The sequence below is a fragment of the Saccopteryx leptura genome, chromosome 1 (assembly GCF_036850995.1).
Source record: "Saccopteryx leptura isolate mSacLep1 chromosome 1, mSacLep1_pri_phased_curated, whole genome shotgun sequence".
NCBI classification, from domain to species: Eukaryota; Metazoa; Chordata; class Mammalia; order Chiroptera; family Emballonuridae; genus Saccopteryx; species Saccopteryx leptura.
The window spans coordinates 290,858,190-290,875,869 of NC_089503.1; the positions used below are offsets into that span (position 1 = coordinate 290,858,190).

At 34.1% G+C, this 17,680-nt stretch overlaps 1 protein-coding gene across 1 annotated transcript; it reads left to right on the forward strand.

Moving 5' to 3' along the window:
• The first annotated feature begins 704 nt into the window (after positions 1-704).
• KLRF2 (killer cell lectin like receptor F2) lies at positions 705-16,202 on the forward strand. The gene is given in 7 exon segments (XM_066360259.1): positions 705-740; positions 742-796; positions 5,949-6,047; positions 8,694-8,741; positions 13,519-13,667; positions 14,298-14,413; positions 16,061-16,202. Coding segments are annotated over 7 exon segments (645 nt in total).
• The last annotated feature ends 1,478 nt before the right edge of the window (positions 16,203-17,680 follow it).

The following is a 17,680-nucleotide window of genomic DNA, read 5'->3' on the forward strand; positions in this document are numbered from 1 at the left end:
CTTCATGTTGGGCAAATAAGTTTGTAAAATTTGTGGTATTTGAGTTTTCTTACTTTTATTGTTAAAAATGGCACTGCCCATGTGAAACTGCTAATTACCTTCCTGCTTGGGAAGGACCATTGTTATGCTAATGCATGCTGGAGGAGAGGTCTTTGTGGGTGGGCCCAGGTAGTTTTTTAGAAGGAGGAAGAAGGAGAAGGAAAAGAAGCCAAGATGGAAGGGAAAGAGAAAGAAGCCAGTTTTGCAGAGTAAAAAGCCATGTTGGCAGATAAGGAACCAGAAGAGACTTAGACTGGTAGGGGCCTTTGATTCTAGGAATAACTGAAAAAGATTCTCCTGGTTATGGAACCAGAAAATGTGTGAGTGGGTTTTGGTGCCCTGTGTATTTTTACTTACTGGCCATTGCAAGGAATTTTTTGGCTCTGTTGTTTCTTTACCATCAGCCAGAATCTAATGGGAACCTCACCTGCCTGGCAGCAATGACAGCGGCGACTGTGGGCCATACTGTTCACCAACAAGAACCTATCTTATGTGACTAATTTGACCCAATGGATCCTAAAATGTGAAATATGCCACAGCATTCTATCATAAACTCAAAAGGGGGAGGAAGGTCAGGGGCCACCGCCATCGTGGCCATTCACATGTAGGTATCGAAGGCTAAAACTGTTTTCCATTTTCTTTTACTCTTTTTGGGGTACTATCACATGGAAACATTTGAGGAGATGGAGGCTGAAGACGGACAGCTACATGATGCTGAAGGGCAAGAATCCTTTCAAATCCCATCAGAGATCTAATGGTAAGAGTATTGTTATTCTTCACTCAGACTCCAGTTTTAAATTTTTATTTTTATTTTTTTAATTTTTATTTTATTTATTCATTTCAGAGAGGAGAGAGAGAGGGAGAGAGAGAGAGAGAGAGAGACAGAGAGAGAGACAGGGGGGAGGAGCTGGAAGCATCAACTCCCATATGTGCCTTGACCAGGCAAGCCCAGGGTTTCGAACCGGCGACCTCAGCATTTCCATGTCGACACTTTATCCACTGCGCCACCACAGGTCAGGCAGACTCCAGTTTTAAATTATATTATTCTCTTAAGAAGGCTATTCTCTTTGAATAAATTTAAAGTGTTAAAATTATATTCTGGAATTTTTAAAAAATGGTTATAAGTTGTCTATAGTAGGTTATTTAGACCCCTGTAAGCTTCCACAATAAAAACAAAACAAAACACACACAAAAAACATATTTTTTGCAACCTTGGGCAAGATAAATGTTAATAGGATAATATATAATCTCTTCAATGTGGTAATAAGAATATGAAAGTAAAAACAACTATTTGGTGATGGTTTCTGTATGAATATGCCTATTATACCAGAGGGAAAGCTCTAGTCTTAACGGTGGGAGTAGCAGTGCTCCTATAGTGTTTTATACTTTAAAACAAGCACTTTTGTGTTTACATATGGTAGTTTATTAATCAGCCACAAAGGGCCATGGGAGTGGCAGAATAGCCCATTGGGGAAAAGAGAGGGCAAAATAAAACATGAAGCTTTGCTATTTAAGTCTGCTGTATCTGGTCAAGGTTGTTTCATTTTCAGATATGTTACAGGTTTTATTGATAAGTTTACTATACAATGTACAATGACTAAATTCAGTAAGTGTAAAATAAACTTTTAAAATAATCTTGTTGAAATAGTCGGGATCGAAGCTGGGATGCCATGGGTCAACAATTTAGAATTGCTGGAAAAAAAATACAGCTCTCCATATGTATTCTTGTTGAATATCCTCATGTACTATGCCAGTTTTCATCTAGCAAATGCAAAAATAATTTTTTTAAAAACATGATATTTTGGCCCTGGCTGGTTGGCTCAGTGGTAGAGCGTCAGCCTGGAGTGCAGGAGTCCCAGGTTCAATCCCTGGCCAGGGCACACAGGAGAAATGCCCATCTGCTTCTCCACGCCTCTCCCTCTCCTTCCTCTCTGTCTCTCTCTTCCCCTCCCGCAGCCAAGGCTCCATTGGAGCAAAGGTGGCCCGGGCGCTGAAGATGGCTCTGTGGCCTCTGCCTCAGGTGCTAGAATGGCTCTGGTTGCAACAGAGCGACGCCCCAGATGGGCAGAGCATCGCCCCCTGGTGGGCGTGCCGGGTGGATCCCGGTTGGGCGCATGTGGGAGTCTGTCTGACTGCCTCCCCATTTCCAACTTCAGAAATACAAAAAATAAAAAAATAAAAATAAAAACATGATATTTTCTCATCCTCTCAGGCTCAAGGTCGTTTACATGGTCTCAATATCAGGAAACAAACACTTCCTTTTTCATTAGTACCTTCTTTCGTTATAGTAAAAACTAGGATCGTTGGAGTTAAATTGACTGAATTGGACTCTGAACTCACAGACGTAGTGACTAAATTATTAACTATTTTTTCTGCAATTTATAAACCACCTTATAGAAATATATAAAATTTGAGGTAGGTACATAAAATACAAGATAACATTACATTAGGAGTAAAAGAAGAATAGGGCTAGAAACATAAATTAAGCCCATGATTAAGCAAAAATCACATACTGTAAATATTTTTTTGCCTGTCACAAATCTGTTTCTAAGCTTCTTTGTAACTGATGAGTAAAGGTAACCCAAACCAGTTATTTGACACACATTGTAGGACAGTTAGACCAATTCCTTAAAACAGCTATAATCATACCTACCATGGGAGGAGACTAAAAGTATTAACAGAACAAGATCTGAAGTGAAACAAGATTAGAAAAGCCTAAGAACTGAATAAAACCCAAAGTCAAGATCAGGAAAAAGGTCAGCGGTTAAAGTTGAGGACAGAGAAAAGAGGAGAAAAACACTTACAGCTTTCAGTGAACATGGAAGTTCTCGAATGGATGTAAGTGGTTGCTCGTGGTAGACTTTACAAAAATACTTTTGGCATTAATGATATATCTAAAAAGAGATGGTCATAGAAAGAGCTGAAGTTGAAAAGACAGCTGGTAGTTTAGGGATGAAATTGGAGATTTGATCTATATAAAACACATTTAACCATTAGGACAAATTAACAACTTGAACATTATTTAGAGAGCAACATAAGGATTGCTGTTCTCACAGTTCCTGTTATTTCCTCACTAGTGCTTATCACAATTATATATTTTCTCAATACAAAAAAAAAAAATACAATTATGGAAAAAAGGTTGATGTAATTAATCTTGTTCCTAAATCCAGAGAGAAAAAGTTTCTATCACAAAGCAGATAAAATAATACAATTAGTGTTCTTACCGTAGTGATAATACATAACAGGTTTCATAGAACAATTTTTTTTATTATTGTCCCATGGATACCAATGCCATCCCGTTGAGCAATTATGAAATGGGTCAATACTCAGCTTTCTATTCACCTGGTTTGACATAGTATGTACATTGTAGCTTAGATTAAAAAAATATTCATTTTTAATTTATAGCTATAATATGATTTAGCAATGAGTTTAAATTTTTCTTTTCTGGTAAGTATGGAACCAGTTAACTGCAGATAAATATGCCTAAGATAGGTAGTCCCTCATTACTAGCAGAAATACATTTTGAGTGTTTGTAGCTAAGTAGAAGTCTTTCTACTTTTGCTTGAGTAAAGAAATACCCACAGACAAGAAAAAAATATAGGAACTTACTTTGGATTTATTTTGTAACAGACTGTTACCGTATTTTACCATATATAACGCACTCTACTGTATAAGACATACCTTAATTTGGGGGCCAGAAATTTGAAAAAATATGTATTTTATAAAATTATTGAACTCAAGTTTTATTCATCATAAAATTCATACAACTCCTCATCACTGTCAAAACTACCATCCATTAGCTTGTCATCCTCTGTGTCAATGACGAATCACTGTCTTCATATATTGCCTCTCCTCAGTTCCATCTGTGGCATTTGAAATGCCACACTTCTATAACCACCGTATAAGACGCACCTAATTTTTAGACCCCCAATTTTTTTAAAAAAAAACAGTGTTTTATACATGAGGAAATACAGCAGGTAGTAAATTTCAAAAGTTTTACAACACACAGCACATTCTATTATATAACCATGTATTATAGAAATAAAGAGGTGCACTAAGTCCATAAAGCAATTGAAATAAAACATCCAGACACTATCCATATCTGAGAAAAAGAACTTTTTATTTTGTCATGACTTACAGACAGTAATTTTCAACCTTTTTCATCTCATGGCACACACGCACTAATACTTTCTCCAGCATACTTAAAAAAAAATTTTCCCCCCTGATATGGCAAAATAAAAGTGGTATAATTTTGACTCTTTCACACCGAATGGCTCTTGTTGTTTGGCTGTTGTCATTTTTTTATTTGACAGTCTAAGAGAAAACAGGTGAGTGTCCCTGACTAAATAGTCAGGTATAGCATACTTAAAAAGTTCTTGAGGCACACTTGTTGAAAATTGTTGACTTAGAATTATTTGTGAAATGTATCACTATGTTGATGAAATTAAGTATATGCCTATTTATAAGCCAATAAAAACAAGAGAATAATTATCTGAGTATCAAATTACTTGACTTTGTCTTTGGCTCTATCAAGGCTAATTGGCTAGAATGCTTCTAGATTGAAATAATATTTCTATGAACATATTAAATAATATTTCTGTATCTCTGAAGGTTCTCCATTTATTCCTCTTTAAAGAAACCATTCCTACCAGCTCTGATCCAAAGTAGTACTGTGGCAAAAGTTCCATATAAGCAGCATTAATTGGAGATCTATGTTGCATAAGCTGACACTGATTTCTGTCCAAACTGTCAAAGCCAAGGATAGATAGAGTAGGATAAAAGTAGCTTTATAGTTGTAAATATGCAAAACAGTATATTCTTGTAATATTATTTAAAATTATTATATTATTTCCATATGAACAACTGTAAACCTACTTTTTTTCACCCCATATAACATACCAAATGATATGTCAATATTCCTAGTATAGTGACTGGCATATAATAAAACTTCAGCCCTGGCCGGTTGGCTCAGTGGTAGAGCGTCGGCCTGGCGTGCAGAAGTCCCGGTTTCTATTTCCGGCCAGGGCACACAGGAGAAGCACCCATCTGCTTCTCCACCCTTCCCCCTCTCCTTCCTCTCTGTCTTTCTCTTCCCCTCCCGCAGCAAGGCTCGATTGGAGCAAAGATGGCCCAGGCGCTGGGGATGGCTCCTTGGCCTCTGCCCCAAGCACTGGAATGGCTCTGGTTGCTGCAGAGCGACGCCCCGGAGGGGCAGAGCATCGCCCCCTGGTGGGCAGAGCGTCGCCCCCTGGTGGGCGGGCCGGGTGGATCCTGGTCGGGCGCATGCGGGAGTCTGACTGTCTCTCCCCGTTTCTAGCTTCAGAAAAATACACACACACACAAAAAAAATCTTCAATAAATGTTCCTTTCCATATTTTATTTCTTACAGTGAATCATTAAAATAAATAATACATATAATATGTATACACTTGGCATTGAACAATCTAAAAATTGAATTAAGAATTCCCTTTATAATAACACTATACAGCATGTATCACATACTATATATAATTTCTATTTTTCTATATATGTAGTATATATAGAATATATATTACATATTTATATATTATATAGTATTATTTATTTTTTCTATATATTAAATATATAATATAGAACATAATGTAAATTTAATATAATTACATTATTTATATATTAATATATAATATATAGCTATACATGATAAATTATATGTATACTGCTCAGAAAACTTAGGGGATATTTTATAGCTTCATAATCATTTTGAAATATCTCCTAATTTTTGTAAGCAGTATATTTATATAATGCATATTTTAATAAGTAATTTTATTATAAAAAACATAACCAAATAATTATCAAACAAGACAGGAAAATGTACTCAAAGTGAATAATCACAACATTTCTAAAATTCATAAAAAAACTAAACATTTCAGATTTCTCCTTGTGTCCACATGATTATTGCATTTTTCTAGTATTTGAATGCATTGGGGTTCTTATTTTCATGATAACAATGATTATTCTGAACTTTTCAGGTGAGTATGGAGTTTTTATTTATTTTTGCACTTTCAGAAAATCAATTGATTTCAGTTCTTCTTAATATCAAGATCAGCTCCACAATGTAGTCCAAAAAATTAAACTTCCCAGCTATATGTCATGGTAGAAAATTATTTAAATTTAAGAAAAATTAAGAAACACTCAAATATAAAATAAACATTTACTCTGTATCTTTTCTTTTGAAAAACTTTCAGTAAAAGGTTGATTATTTTATTAAAAATTAGTGATGTATATTTGCAGAATATTATGTACTCATTAGTATCACTTGGAAAGGTAATAATTTGAATGAAAGAATGTGCTAGTTTAAAAAAAGGGCCTGTTTCAAAACATTTTAGGTGAATTCTGTACCTTTCTTTTGCTGAAGTGGTATTCAATGTGTGTATTCTGTGTTCATTTTTTTTATATATAACCAGACCAATGCATGGATCCATTCTACAGTTTTCTGTATTTCTCCTGAAACTGTGATTCTTGAAAACGTGGGGTTAAAATAGGTACTGTCATACATAATGCTGACATCAAAACATAAACAATGAGGGCCTTTGCAATGAGATATTTAGATACAGATGAGCAACTTCTCTAAGAGACACAACTAAAAAGTCTATTTTTTATTGAGCAATTATATATTTTTGTTTTTTTCTAATACAATGGAATGTCAAACTTGTTTAAGACCAAATAAATGTTCTTCTTAAGATAATTGTTCTGTGCTTTGAACAACATTTTGTCTGAGAAGTTGTCAACCAATCATATCCCTCAGATATGTTTAACCCTTACATTGAAATAAATTACTGAAAATATAAAATTCTCCACCTCTTTAGTATTCAATATTAGTTGACTATTAATTTTTGTGAGTTTATGTGGCCACCATTTAGCCAGTAATTCTAGGAAATTGACTATATTGTAACATTAAAACTTTTTTGAAAAGCTCCTAACATTTAGGAGCAAATGACTTCTTGTTAGTTTAAATACTACATTTTTAAAAGTATATAAAAAGATATCATTGTAGTAATGCCTTCAAAGTTTCAAACTTGATTTAACTTAATTTCAAAACAAGAGTAATCAAGCAATAATTTTTTTCATATACTCATTTGGAACAAACAAAGGCGTAGGGGTGCTGCTCTGTGTTTCTAGAAAGCATTAATTCAGTCTGTATGAAAACAGTCTATTAATAATACAGCTAAGCTGAAGACACTTGATATAGTAAAAAGAAGTTGTTTTGGGAGGTATCTGAAAAACAAGAAGAAATAACAGATTTAAAAGTTTAGTTGGATTTGCTAATAAGAGCCATTCTGACAGGTGTGAGGTAGTATCTCATGGTTTTAATTTGCATTTCTCTGATGATTAGTGATGTTTAACATTTTTTCAAATACCTATTGGCCATCTATATGTCTTCTTTGGAGAAGTGTCTATTCAATTCCTCTGCCCATTTTTAATTGAATTATTTGCCTCCCTGGTGTTGAGTTTTAGAAGTTTTTTTATAAATTTTGGTTATTAACCCTTTATCTGACATATTGGTGAATATGTTCTCCCATTGTGTGGGTTGTCTTTTTATTTTGTTCGCGGTGTCTTTTGCCATGCAAAAACTTGTTAGTTTGATATAGTCTCATTTGTTTATTTTGCCCTTTATTTCACTTGCCCATGGATATAAATCGGCAAAAATATTGCTATGAGAGATATCAGAGAGTTTATTACTGCCTATGTTTTCTTCCAAGATGTTTATGGTTTCATGACTTACATTTAAGTATTTTATTAATTTTTCAGTTTATTTTTGTAAATGGTGTAAGTTGGTGGTATAGTTTTATTTTATTTTTATTTTTTGCATATACCTGTCCAATTTTCCCAACAGCATTTATTAAAGAGACTGTCTTTACTCCATTGTATGCTCTTACCTCCTTTGTCAAATATTAATTGACCATAAAGGCAATTGATTCTTTCTGGTTTATTTCTGGGTTTATTTCTGGGTTCTTTGTTCTGTTCCATTATAGTTAAATTATAATATATACATAACACAGAAATGCGGATAACAAGACAGCAAATCCCAGAGGGAAAGAGGAGGGAGTTAGGGAGAGGGAGGCAAAGGGGGGACATGGGGATGGGGGTGAGAGTGTTATATTGAGTGGGACACTTGAATCCATGTTAACACAATCAATTAAAATTAATAAAAATTTAAAAAATATATTCATGGGGATGTAGAGTACAGCATAAGAAATATGGTCAATAATATTGCAATAACTCTATATGGTGCAAAATGGTATTTGAAATATAAGGGTATCACATAATAAAGAATATGTTTGTCTAACCAGTATGTGGTGCACTTGAGAATGAATAAACAAACAAAAAAGTTTAGTTGAAAAAAGAAAATATACAAAAAAGTAATAGTATAAAGTTTAAGAATGCATTACAATCAATATTTAAATTATGGTTAACACTCAAAGGAATAAAAATAAATATGATAAAAAGTGTCTAATTCTGGGTAAGTAAAGGAGTAGAAGCCTAGTAGAAAAGAAATATTTTCAGTTTTTATTTGTATATCTTTATTTTGTAATAGTATTTTTTATTCTCATATACCTAAATTGCTATTTATTTTTAAATGTTATCATTAAATTTTTTCTTTGCACTGAGTACAGTTAAAAAAATGGATTTCTCACAGAAAGTAAATGTCAGCAGACTAGCAGGTAATGTATTTTTGTTTTTGTTTTTATCTGTAATATGCTATTTTATGTTTGAAGCAAGATATTTCAACCTACTGTTCCCATAAATTTAGGCAAATTAAATATCAGTTTTTTAAAACTTTCAAATTGGGATATAATAACTGCATCATGGAACATTTAGTGCAGTTTAAACCAGCAGTGATGGTTAATTTTATGTGTCAACTTGGCTATGAGTCAACCTGGGTTGGAATTTTAGCTCTAATATTTACCTGTTATATGACTTTAAAAAAAATTATACAATATATGACTTCATTTGTCATCTATAAATTGTGATGATAATACAATTTATTTCTGAAGATTTTATTCTATTATATTCTTAGATTTTTATTATGAAAACTAGAAGTAAAAGTAGTTACCTTTTAAACAACATCAAAAATTGTTAGTACAGGCCCTGGCGGGTTGGCTCCCCGGTAGAGCGTCGGCCTGGCGTGCTGGGGACCCAGGTTCGATTCCCGGCCAGGGCACATAGAAGAAGCGTCCATTTGCTTCTCCACCCCTCCCCCCTTCCTTCCTCTCTGTCTCTCTCTTCCCCTCGGGCGCTGGGGATGGCTCCTTGGCCTCTGCCCCAGGCGCTAGAGCGAAGCCCCGGAGGGGCAGAGCATCGCCCCCTGGTGGGCAGAGCATCACCCCTGGTGGGTGTGCCAGGTGGATCCCGGTCGGGCGCATGCGGGAGTCTGTCTGACTGTCTCTCCCCATTTCCAGCTTCAGGAAAAAAAAAAAATTGTTAGTACACAATCAATATTATTTCATCTATATTTCTACCATTAGCACTCTCTCAACCTATTAAAGCAATTATCAGATATCATGCCATTTAATATTTAAATACTTCAGTACGGGGGGGGGGGGGTCTTCGGGTTACGACAGGGGGGGGGGGTCTTCGGGTTACGACAGTCTCAACATATGACGTTTCGAGTTTACGATGCTAACTCTCTTAAAACTTTTAAAAATTGAGGCCTGACCTGTGATGGCGCAGTGGATAAAGCGTTGACCTGGAAATGCTGAGGTCACCGGTTCAAAACCCTGGGCTTGCCTGGTCAAGGCACATATGGGAGTTCCAGCTCCTCCTCCCCTCTCTCTCTGTCTCTCCCTCTCCTCTCTAAAATGAATAAATAAAAAACTTTTAAAAATTGAGACATGAGTGTTTTGGCTTACACTGTTAGCATTGTACTTATGGACTATGTGGGCAAACTAATTTGTTTGCCATGGTTGAGAATACACAGTGTTGTGGTTGGCATTCCCCAGTACACTTACCTATGCCAGTTTGGACTATTAAAAGCTCGCGTGTTCCATTTGTGTTAGGCTAAGATGTGTTTCAGCTTACACCAAAATTTGAGTTATGTCACTGTCATAGGAACAGAACTGTGTCATAACCTGAGGATCCCCTGTGAATGACTCTTACAGTTAAGGGCTCTTCTTGCTTAACACAATCTCAACATTATTATAACTCCTGTGTTAGATTTCTCTTGATATGTAACAGACTTAGTAGTTTAAACCAACAATTATTTAATACTCAACCTCTGTGGTTTGGGAGCCTGGGCACAGCCTAACTAGGTCTTCTGTTCATGGTTTCATGGAATGTAGTTTAGGTGTTTGCCAGACCACACACCTTTCTGGAGCTAAGGTTTCTCCTACACACTTATGTAGTTGTTAGTATAATACAGTTCTTGTGGTTGTAGGACCAAGATCATTATCTTTTTTTGCTGGCTTTCATCTAAGGCTGCTTTAAGCTCCTGCATTGTCTTGCCATCTGTACTCTTACACAGCTCTAAGACATGGAAGTTAAATTTTTCAAAAGCCAATAGAAATTCTCTTTCTCTTCAAGAAAGGCCCAGTCCCCCTTTTAAGGTCGTGTACCTGACTAAGTCAAACCCTTTTGGGATAATATCCCTTCATTAACTCAAAATCAACTGACTGGGAATTTTTCTTTTTTCTTCAAAATCCTTTCCCTTGCCATATAATAAAATTTAACCATGGAAGTGATAGCCCATCATTTTCACAGGTCTGACTCACACTTGTGGAAAAGGAATTACACAGATCATGTACACAGCGGGCAGGAATCTTGGAGGTCATTTTTAGAGTTCTACCCACCACAATCCCTAACAAAATTAACAATAACTTTTTAAATATTATCTAATATCTAATCAGCATTAAAAATATTTTCTTCCTTTGATTTGTTAGAGTCAGAATCAGAAAAAAAACCACAATTGTATTTGGTTAAAATATCTCAATGTCTCTTGAATCTCTTAATGTTTAGATCCTCTTTATTTCATTTATTTCCTCTTTACCATGTATTTGTTGGGGGGGGGGGAAATGGGTCATGCTTTTGTATATCTCATATTCTGGATATTTTTCTGTTTATATTTTCATCATGTCATCTAACATGTTCTACTATTTTATAAAGTTATTTTAAAAACTAAATATATGGTAGATGCTTAGAAACCTGCCTTGCCCACAATAATGGCTGTATGTTTGTTATTATTATGTAAAACATAATCCCCATAATATTTCTTCTTCTTATAGAAGATAGCACTTGAAGCTGTAATAACTCTTTGGACAATTGCTGTTTACATTTTGCATCATGTTTTGGTATTTTAATTTATTACACTGATTATTTGGACTATTTTTAATGTGTTTTACAGCTCTTAGCTATACTTTATTGACCCTGTTTATCAATATTCACTTAATGGAATCACTTGGTCCATATGACTCTTTCTCACTAATAATAGTAAATAAATAGCTCTTCTCATTTTAAATTGGGAAAGATATTGGAGGCCATTTTATACCTTTTAACACACAATTGTGTACATGTACAGCTAAAATTAAAATTCAGTGATCTTGAGTCTTTAAATATTTTTTTGCAAAATTATAACTATTCAAGATTGACAACTCTTGATCTGGTACAAAGTATATTAATAAAGTAAGGATAGACATACATTAAGTTTTATGTATTGAAAATTAGTTTATGGTAGTCTTTTTCAAGTGATATCTGCTGATGTTACTTTTTTCTCCCATCTTAGGTAACATATATATTCATTTTCTTATCATAATTTTAAACATAGAGATGACAGATGAAATATTAGCAATGAAAATTTTGACATCTTTTAATTTATGGATATTTATTTCAATCATTAACACTGTAATCAAAGTGTTACATAATAAGAGATTCAAAGATGAATATGGCAGTCACTTGACGAACCATCTAGTCGAGTAAAAGACATGGAGATAATTGTAAATGACTAGGATATAGACAATCAATCCTTTGCTAAATCATACTTAAATGTTATGAGTCTTAGAGGCAGCAGAAATTACGACTGGTTAAAGGCTTTTTAAAAAATTATTTTAAGCCTGACCTGTGGTGGTGCAGTGGATAAAGCGTCGACCTGGAAATGCTGAGGTCGCCGGTTCGAAACCCTGGGCTTGCCTGGTCAAGGCACGTATGGGAGTTGATACTTCCAGCTCCTCCCCCCCTTCTCTCTCTCTCTCTCTCTCTCTCTCTCTGTCTCTCCCTCTCCTCTCTAAAATGAATAAATAAAAATAAATTAATTAATTAAAAAATTATTTTTATTTAAGTGTAGTTGGTATACAACCCTTTATTGGTCATATTAGTTTCAGGTGTACAATATAGTGATTTAACACTTTTGTACCTTACAATGTGGGCACACTACTAATTCTAGTAATCATTGGTCACCTTGTAAACTTATCACAATATTATTAACTAAATTCCTTTTATACTTTTCAATTATCCTCCCACACTCTTTCTTTTGGTAATCATTCCTTTAGTCTCTGTTTCTATGTTTTTGTTTTGTTTTGTTTTTTAGATTCCACATATAAGTGAAATCACACAATGTTTGTCTTTCTCTGCATGACTTATTTAACTTGACATAATACCCTTAGATCCATACATGTTGTTGTAAATGGCAAGATTTCATTCTTTGTTATCATTGCTTAATATTCTATTCTGTATATATACATCTTGGGATGAGAGTCAATGTGATATACAATATATACATATAAAGGCTTATTTTATGAAGTGAATATATGATTGAACATTAAAAAATAAGTATAATTTAGAGGATACAAAAGGAAAGGAAGGCCACTTAAGGCTAAAGGAACTGTGCAAAGGAAAAACACTAAGAAGATGAAAGTATCCAGTGCAATGAAATAAGTAATGGTAGTGGTAAGTAATCTCAAAGAAATGAAGTGCCCATTGTAAAGACAACCTTGAAAAAAAGGAATTAGAACCAGATAGTGGAGAAACATAAACAACAGGCTTTTACTTTTTCATTTAGTAAGAAACAATGAAAATATTATATATTTATTTGCTTTAATTATGGAAGTCAAAATTCAAAACATTTGTTCTCCAATCCATCACCCAAAACCCTGCTCTTAGTTCAGGGGTCTCAAACTCGCGGCCCGCGGGCCGCATGCGGCCCACCGAACAATTTTGTACTGATTTTTTTTTTGTTTTCAACTTCAGTGAGAAAAGTGTTGCATAACAGTTGCCTTTTGTAGACCTAGTGCAGCCCGCTGAACGGCTGTGATCTTGCTCTGCGGCCCACATGCTGAGTTGAGTTTGAGACCCCTGGAATGCACAAATAAATGAATTAATTTCATTAAGCTGCTTTTTAATCACAAAAAAATTGAGTTGGCAAGGGCCTATTAACCAGTCAATCATATCTGATACTATTCACACTTTCTCTATTGACTGTAGAGTTTAACTTTTTTCTACATTTTTTTTCAGAAAATAATTCTGTGTGCCCAAATAGCTGGCTATTAAACCAAGAAAAGTGTTACTAGTTTTCAACTTCTTCTAAAACTTGGGATGAGAGTCAATGTGATTATACTAAGTTCCAGGCACATTTGCCAGTGATTCACAATTTGAAAGAGCTGGTGAGTACTCGAAACCAGGATGTAAGTGCCCAAGGGGGCCCTGGCTGGTTGACTCAATGGTAGAGTGTAGATGTCCTGGGTTTGATATCTGGTCGAGACACACAGGAGAGGCACCCATCTGCTTCTCCACCATTCCCCCTCCTCTTTCTCTCTCTCTCATTCTCACTCTTCACCTTCTGCAGTCATGGCTCAATTGGTTCAAGTACATTGGTTGAGGATGGCTCCATGGAGCCTCTGCCTTGGGTGCTAAAAATAGCTCGATTGCCAGCATGGCCCAGGTTGGGCAGAGCATCGGCTCCAGAAGGGGGTTTCTGGGTGGATCACACTCCAGGAGCATGTTGGAGTCTGTCTCTCTGTCTCCCCTCCTCTCACCTGGAAAAGAAGAAAAGAGAAAGAGTCCAAGGGAAAACTGCTAGGTACAATTCTAAAAAGTGTAGATGGTTTATAGTCATTGATTTGAACATTCATTAGCCCTAATACATATAACTAATATTGTTTATGGTAAAAAAAAATATATCATTTGTGAAAGCAATAATTATTTATTTCTTCATCAATGCCTGGCACAGTGCCTTACTCTATTGAAGGTGTTGACATATTTTTGAATAAATGAATATACTATTTCATCTATAGGAATTTATACAGAAGAATTTAAAACCCAGACACCTTAGTTGGACTGGACTATACATTATATCCCCAAGAAAGCAATGGATATGGATAGATGAACACCCTTTTGTGGAACAAAAAATGTGAGCAGTTATTTGAGGGAGAGAATGATGGTATAATGATTTTGTTTTATTTATAGAAAACTACATTTTTAATTAAGCTCCCTTGATTTCCTACTTTTTTAATCTTTCTTCTTTCTTATCTCCTTTTTTTAAAAATTATATTTCTCTTTTTTTTCTTTTTATCCATTTTTTACTTCTGTTATTTCTTCCTCTTCTTCTTGCTTATTTTTCTTTTCTTTTTTTTAACATTTAGTAATGTTGAGAAATAGGGTTAGAAAGTGTTTATTATGGCATTTGGAAATTATTGTTAAAAACTGATTATTTTAAATATATATAAGCTGACTTGAAGCTCATTTCTAATAGTTTTAAACAAATATTTCCTTTATAATAATGCAAAAATAAAATTCACTTATAAATAATAGTGTAAAATTGTGTTTTGAGCTGATATCAGAAAGTATGAATTTAAAGTTTGCCCTTAGAAAATTCTCCCAAACTTGTTGCTATCAATTGGTTCATTTGTTTGAAAAGAAGAATGAAACTTTCCACAAAGTGTTCTTGTGTGAATAACATAAGGTAATGCCTGAAAGAGTCTTTTAAAATTCTTAACTGTCATATATACGTTTTCCTGTTCTCCTCTGGGCCTCTCATTTCTTTACACACTAGAGCTCCTGAGAAGTTAGGGCAAAGGCCACAGAGTGGTAGTTCATTTCAGTCTGGATATTTATATAAAATTTTTTGTTGTCTTTCATGAATATAGAACTAATGTAGGAAGTACTATTAAATTTTTGAACCAATTTTTTTAAAGATTATAATCCTTAAAAAAATTAGTATGAAATATGTAGGCTCTTCCATTGTATTTGAAGACCAACATGTTAGGGCAACACATCTATTAGAAGTTTTTATTTAATTATTTTTTTAAAAAATATGTGCAGATGGTTATAATCGTGTTTAGTTTTGGTATTTTAAACAATAATCAGCAACTAAAATAATACTTAAGAAAATAGCTTTCTCCAAAAATATTCTATCCACATATTCCCTAACCCTATCATACCATGGAAGTTAAACAAGGAAGTGAATAGTAAGCTAAACAGTTTTTACTTTAACTTTAAATAGAAATTCTTTTCTTTTCTGGTTTTGTAGCTTCCATTGAAATATTCATCATCAACATGCAGTCTATACCAAAACTTTAATTTTAACATCTAATTACTCTTTAAGAAAAATCTTTATGTTAATATATGGAAAATTAATATATAGGAAGCAAAATTGAAATTAAAGTTTGGTTAGCAGACAATGACTAAAGATAAGAGAGAAGTACCAGTAGCCTGAGCTAGAAATGAATGAATATGAGGACTTACTTGGGGATAGAATACCTAGGACTTGCTGGTATATGTGAAGCAAGAATTGAGAGTAAAGGAAGAGACAGGGATGCCTCTATTCTTGCTTCTATGATGTTACTCAAATAAGGGAGACTTTCAAAAGTTTGAGGGGAGGGCTTAAAGGGCAAGCAAATCAAGAGTGCCCAAATATAGTCATTGGCAAGAATAGAAGGGTCCATTTGAAAACCTTGCAATATGTTGGCTGCTGAGGATTTACTTATAGCTGGAGAAATCTTTAATAAATGCTACTATTATAAGATAAATTTTCAAAGATTTGTCTTTTATTTCCTAGTTTTTCGATTATTGGACCAACTGATAGCATGAGCTGTGCTGCCATAACAGGAAATCAAGTGTATTCTGAAGTCTGTAACTCCAGATTTAATGGCATTTGACAGAGAGATTGTCTGAACAATAAAAGCAAATCTGTGCATTAAAATTAAAAAGTGGAAGACAGGTGTATGGATGTTAATAGTGGCTATTCATTTTCTTTGGAGGAATACAAATTTTTTCTTTTTATTCAAATATAAAATTTTAAATATTTTATACAGAAATAAGTCTTCAAAATAAAAATTTATAATTTATTTTTAAACCAGAGAACATAATTCCTTATTGTTTTAATGTCTAAAAAAAAATTAAATTTAATTTTTTCTTAATCTTGCCTATTCCCCATGTATGTTCCATTCCTTGGTCCCTAACTCTTTCTGAGCATTTGGTGAGTAACAGCCCAGGCACATAAATGCAGATATGCCATTTTTTCCTTCATAGTGGGCTTTTACTCCAAGTTGATTGCTTTTAATTTTTATCAAAAAGAAATCAAATTCTCAAGTTATAATAAAAGTATTCAGATGCCGTAAGTGTAAGATGTCTATTTCAAGTAATATACAATCTTGTTTTTAATGTGATTTCACAATTTATTCTCCTTTAATAAAATTTATTTTATTTATTTATTTTTTAATTTATATAGAGAGAGATAGATAGGGACAGACAGACAGGAACAGAGAGAGATGAGAAGCATCATCATTGATTGCTTTCTCATATGTGCCTTGACCACGGGCCTTCAGCAGACCAAGTAACCCCTTGCTCGAGCCAATGACCTTGGGTCCAAGCTGGTGAACTTTTTGCTCAAGCCAGATGAGCCCGCGCTCAAGCTGGCGACCTGGAGGTCTCGAACCTGGGTCCTTCCGCATTCCAGTCCAACGCTCTATCCACTGTGCCACCGCCTGGTCAGGCAAAATTTATTTTAAATACTATACTGAGAACTGTCCTACTCCCTTAGTTTTTTAATTGAAATTCTATAAAAAGTAGTTTTTTAATTTTTCCTCATTTATTAAAAACAAATATATATTTCAAAATAAATATAGCAGTTTTGTATCCACCATATAACTGAGGTAGTTATTTAACTTAAGGAAGTTGCATGTAATTCATTCTAAATCATCAAGAATTTTTACCCTAGTAATTGTGAATGAAAGACAACAAAAGTGGTTGAATTATTTTAAATTGCAAAGCAATTCATGGTTAATAATAAAATTAACTTGTAACCATGAACCAACAATAAAAATAAAACATATTATGAACCAAATTTTAATACATCTAACTATAATATACATGATGTCTAGAAATGATAATTTTCAAGTTTTTTTGGTTACAAAATGATGCAAAGATGTTATATGTCCATACTTGATTATATGCTGACATTTACCAGTATTACTAAAAATGCTTTGCATGCACATAACGTAGCAAGTAAAAACATTGATGAGTGGGGCTCAAAAAATCTTCAATCATTTATCAGAAGACTTCAGGTGCAGTTAAGGAATTGAACTTCCATTAAAGATATAAAAGAAGGGCTTATTTTTATGTGTTTGCCCTGTAACCTAAAAACTCTTTTTTCCCAGATTACCCTGACCAGTATCTA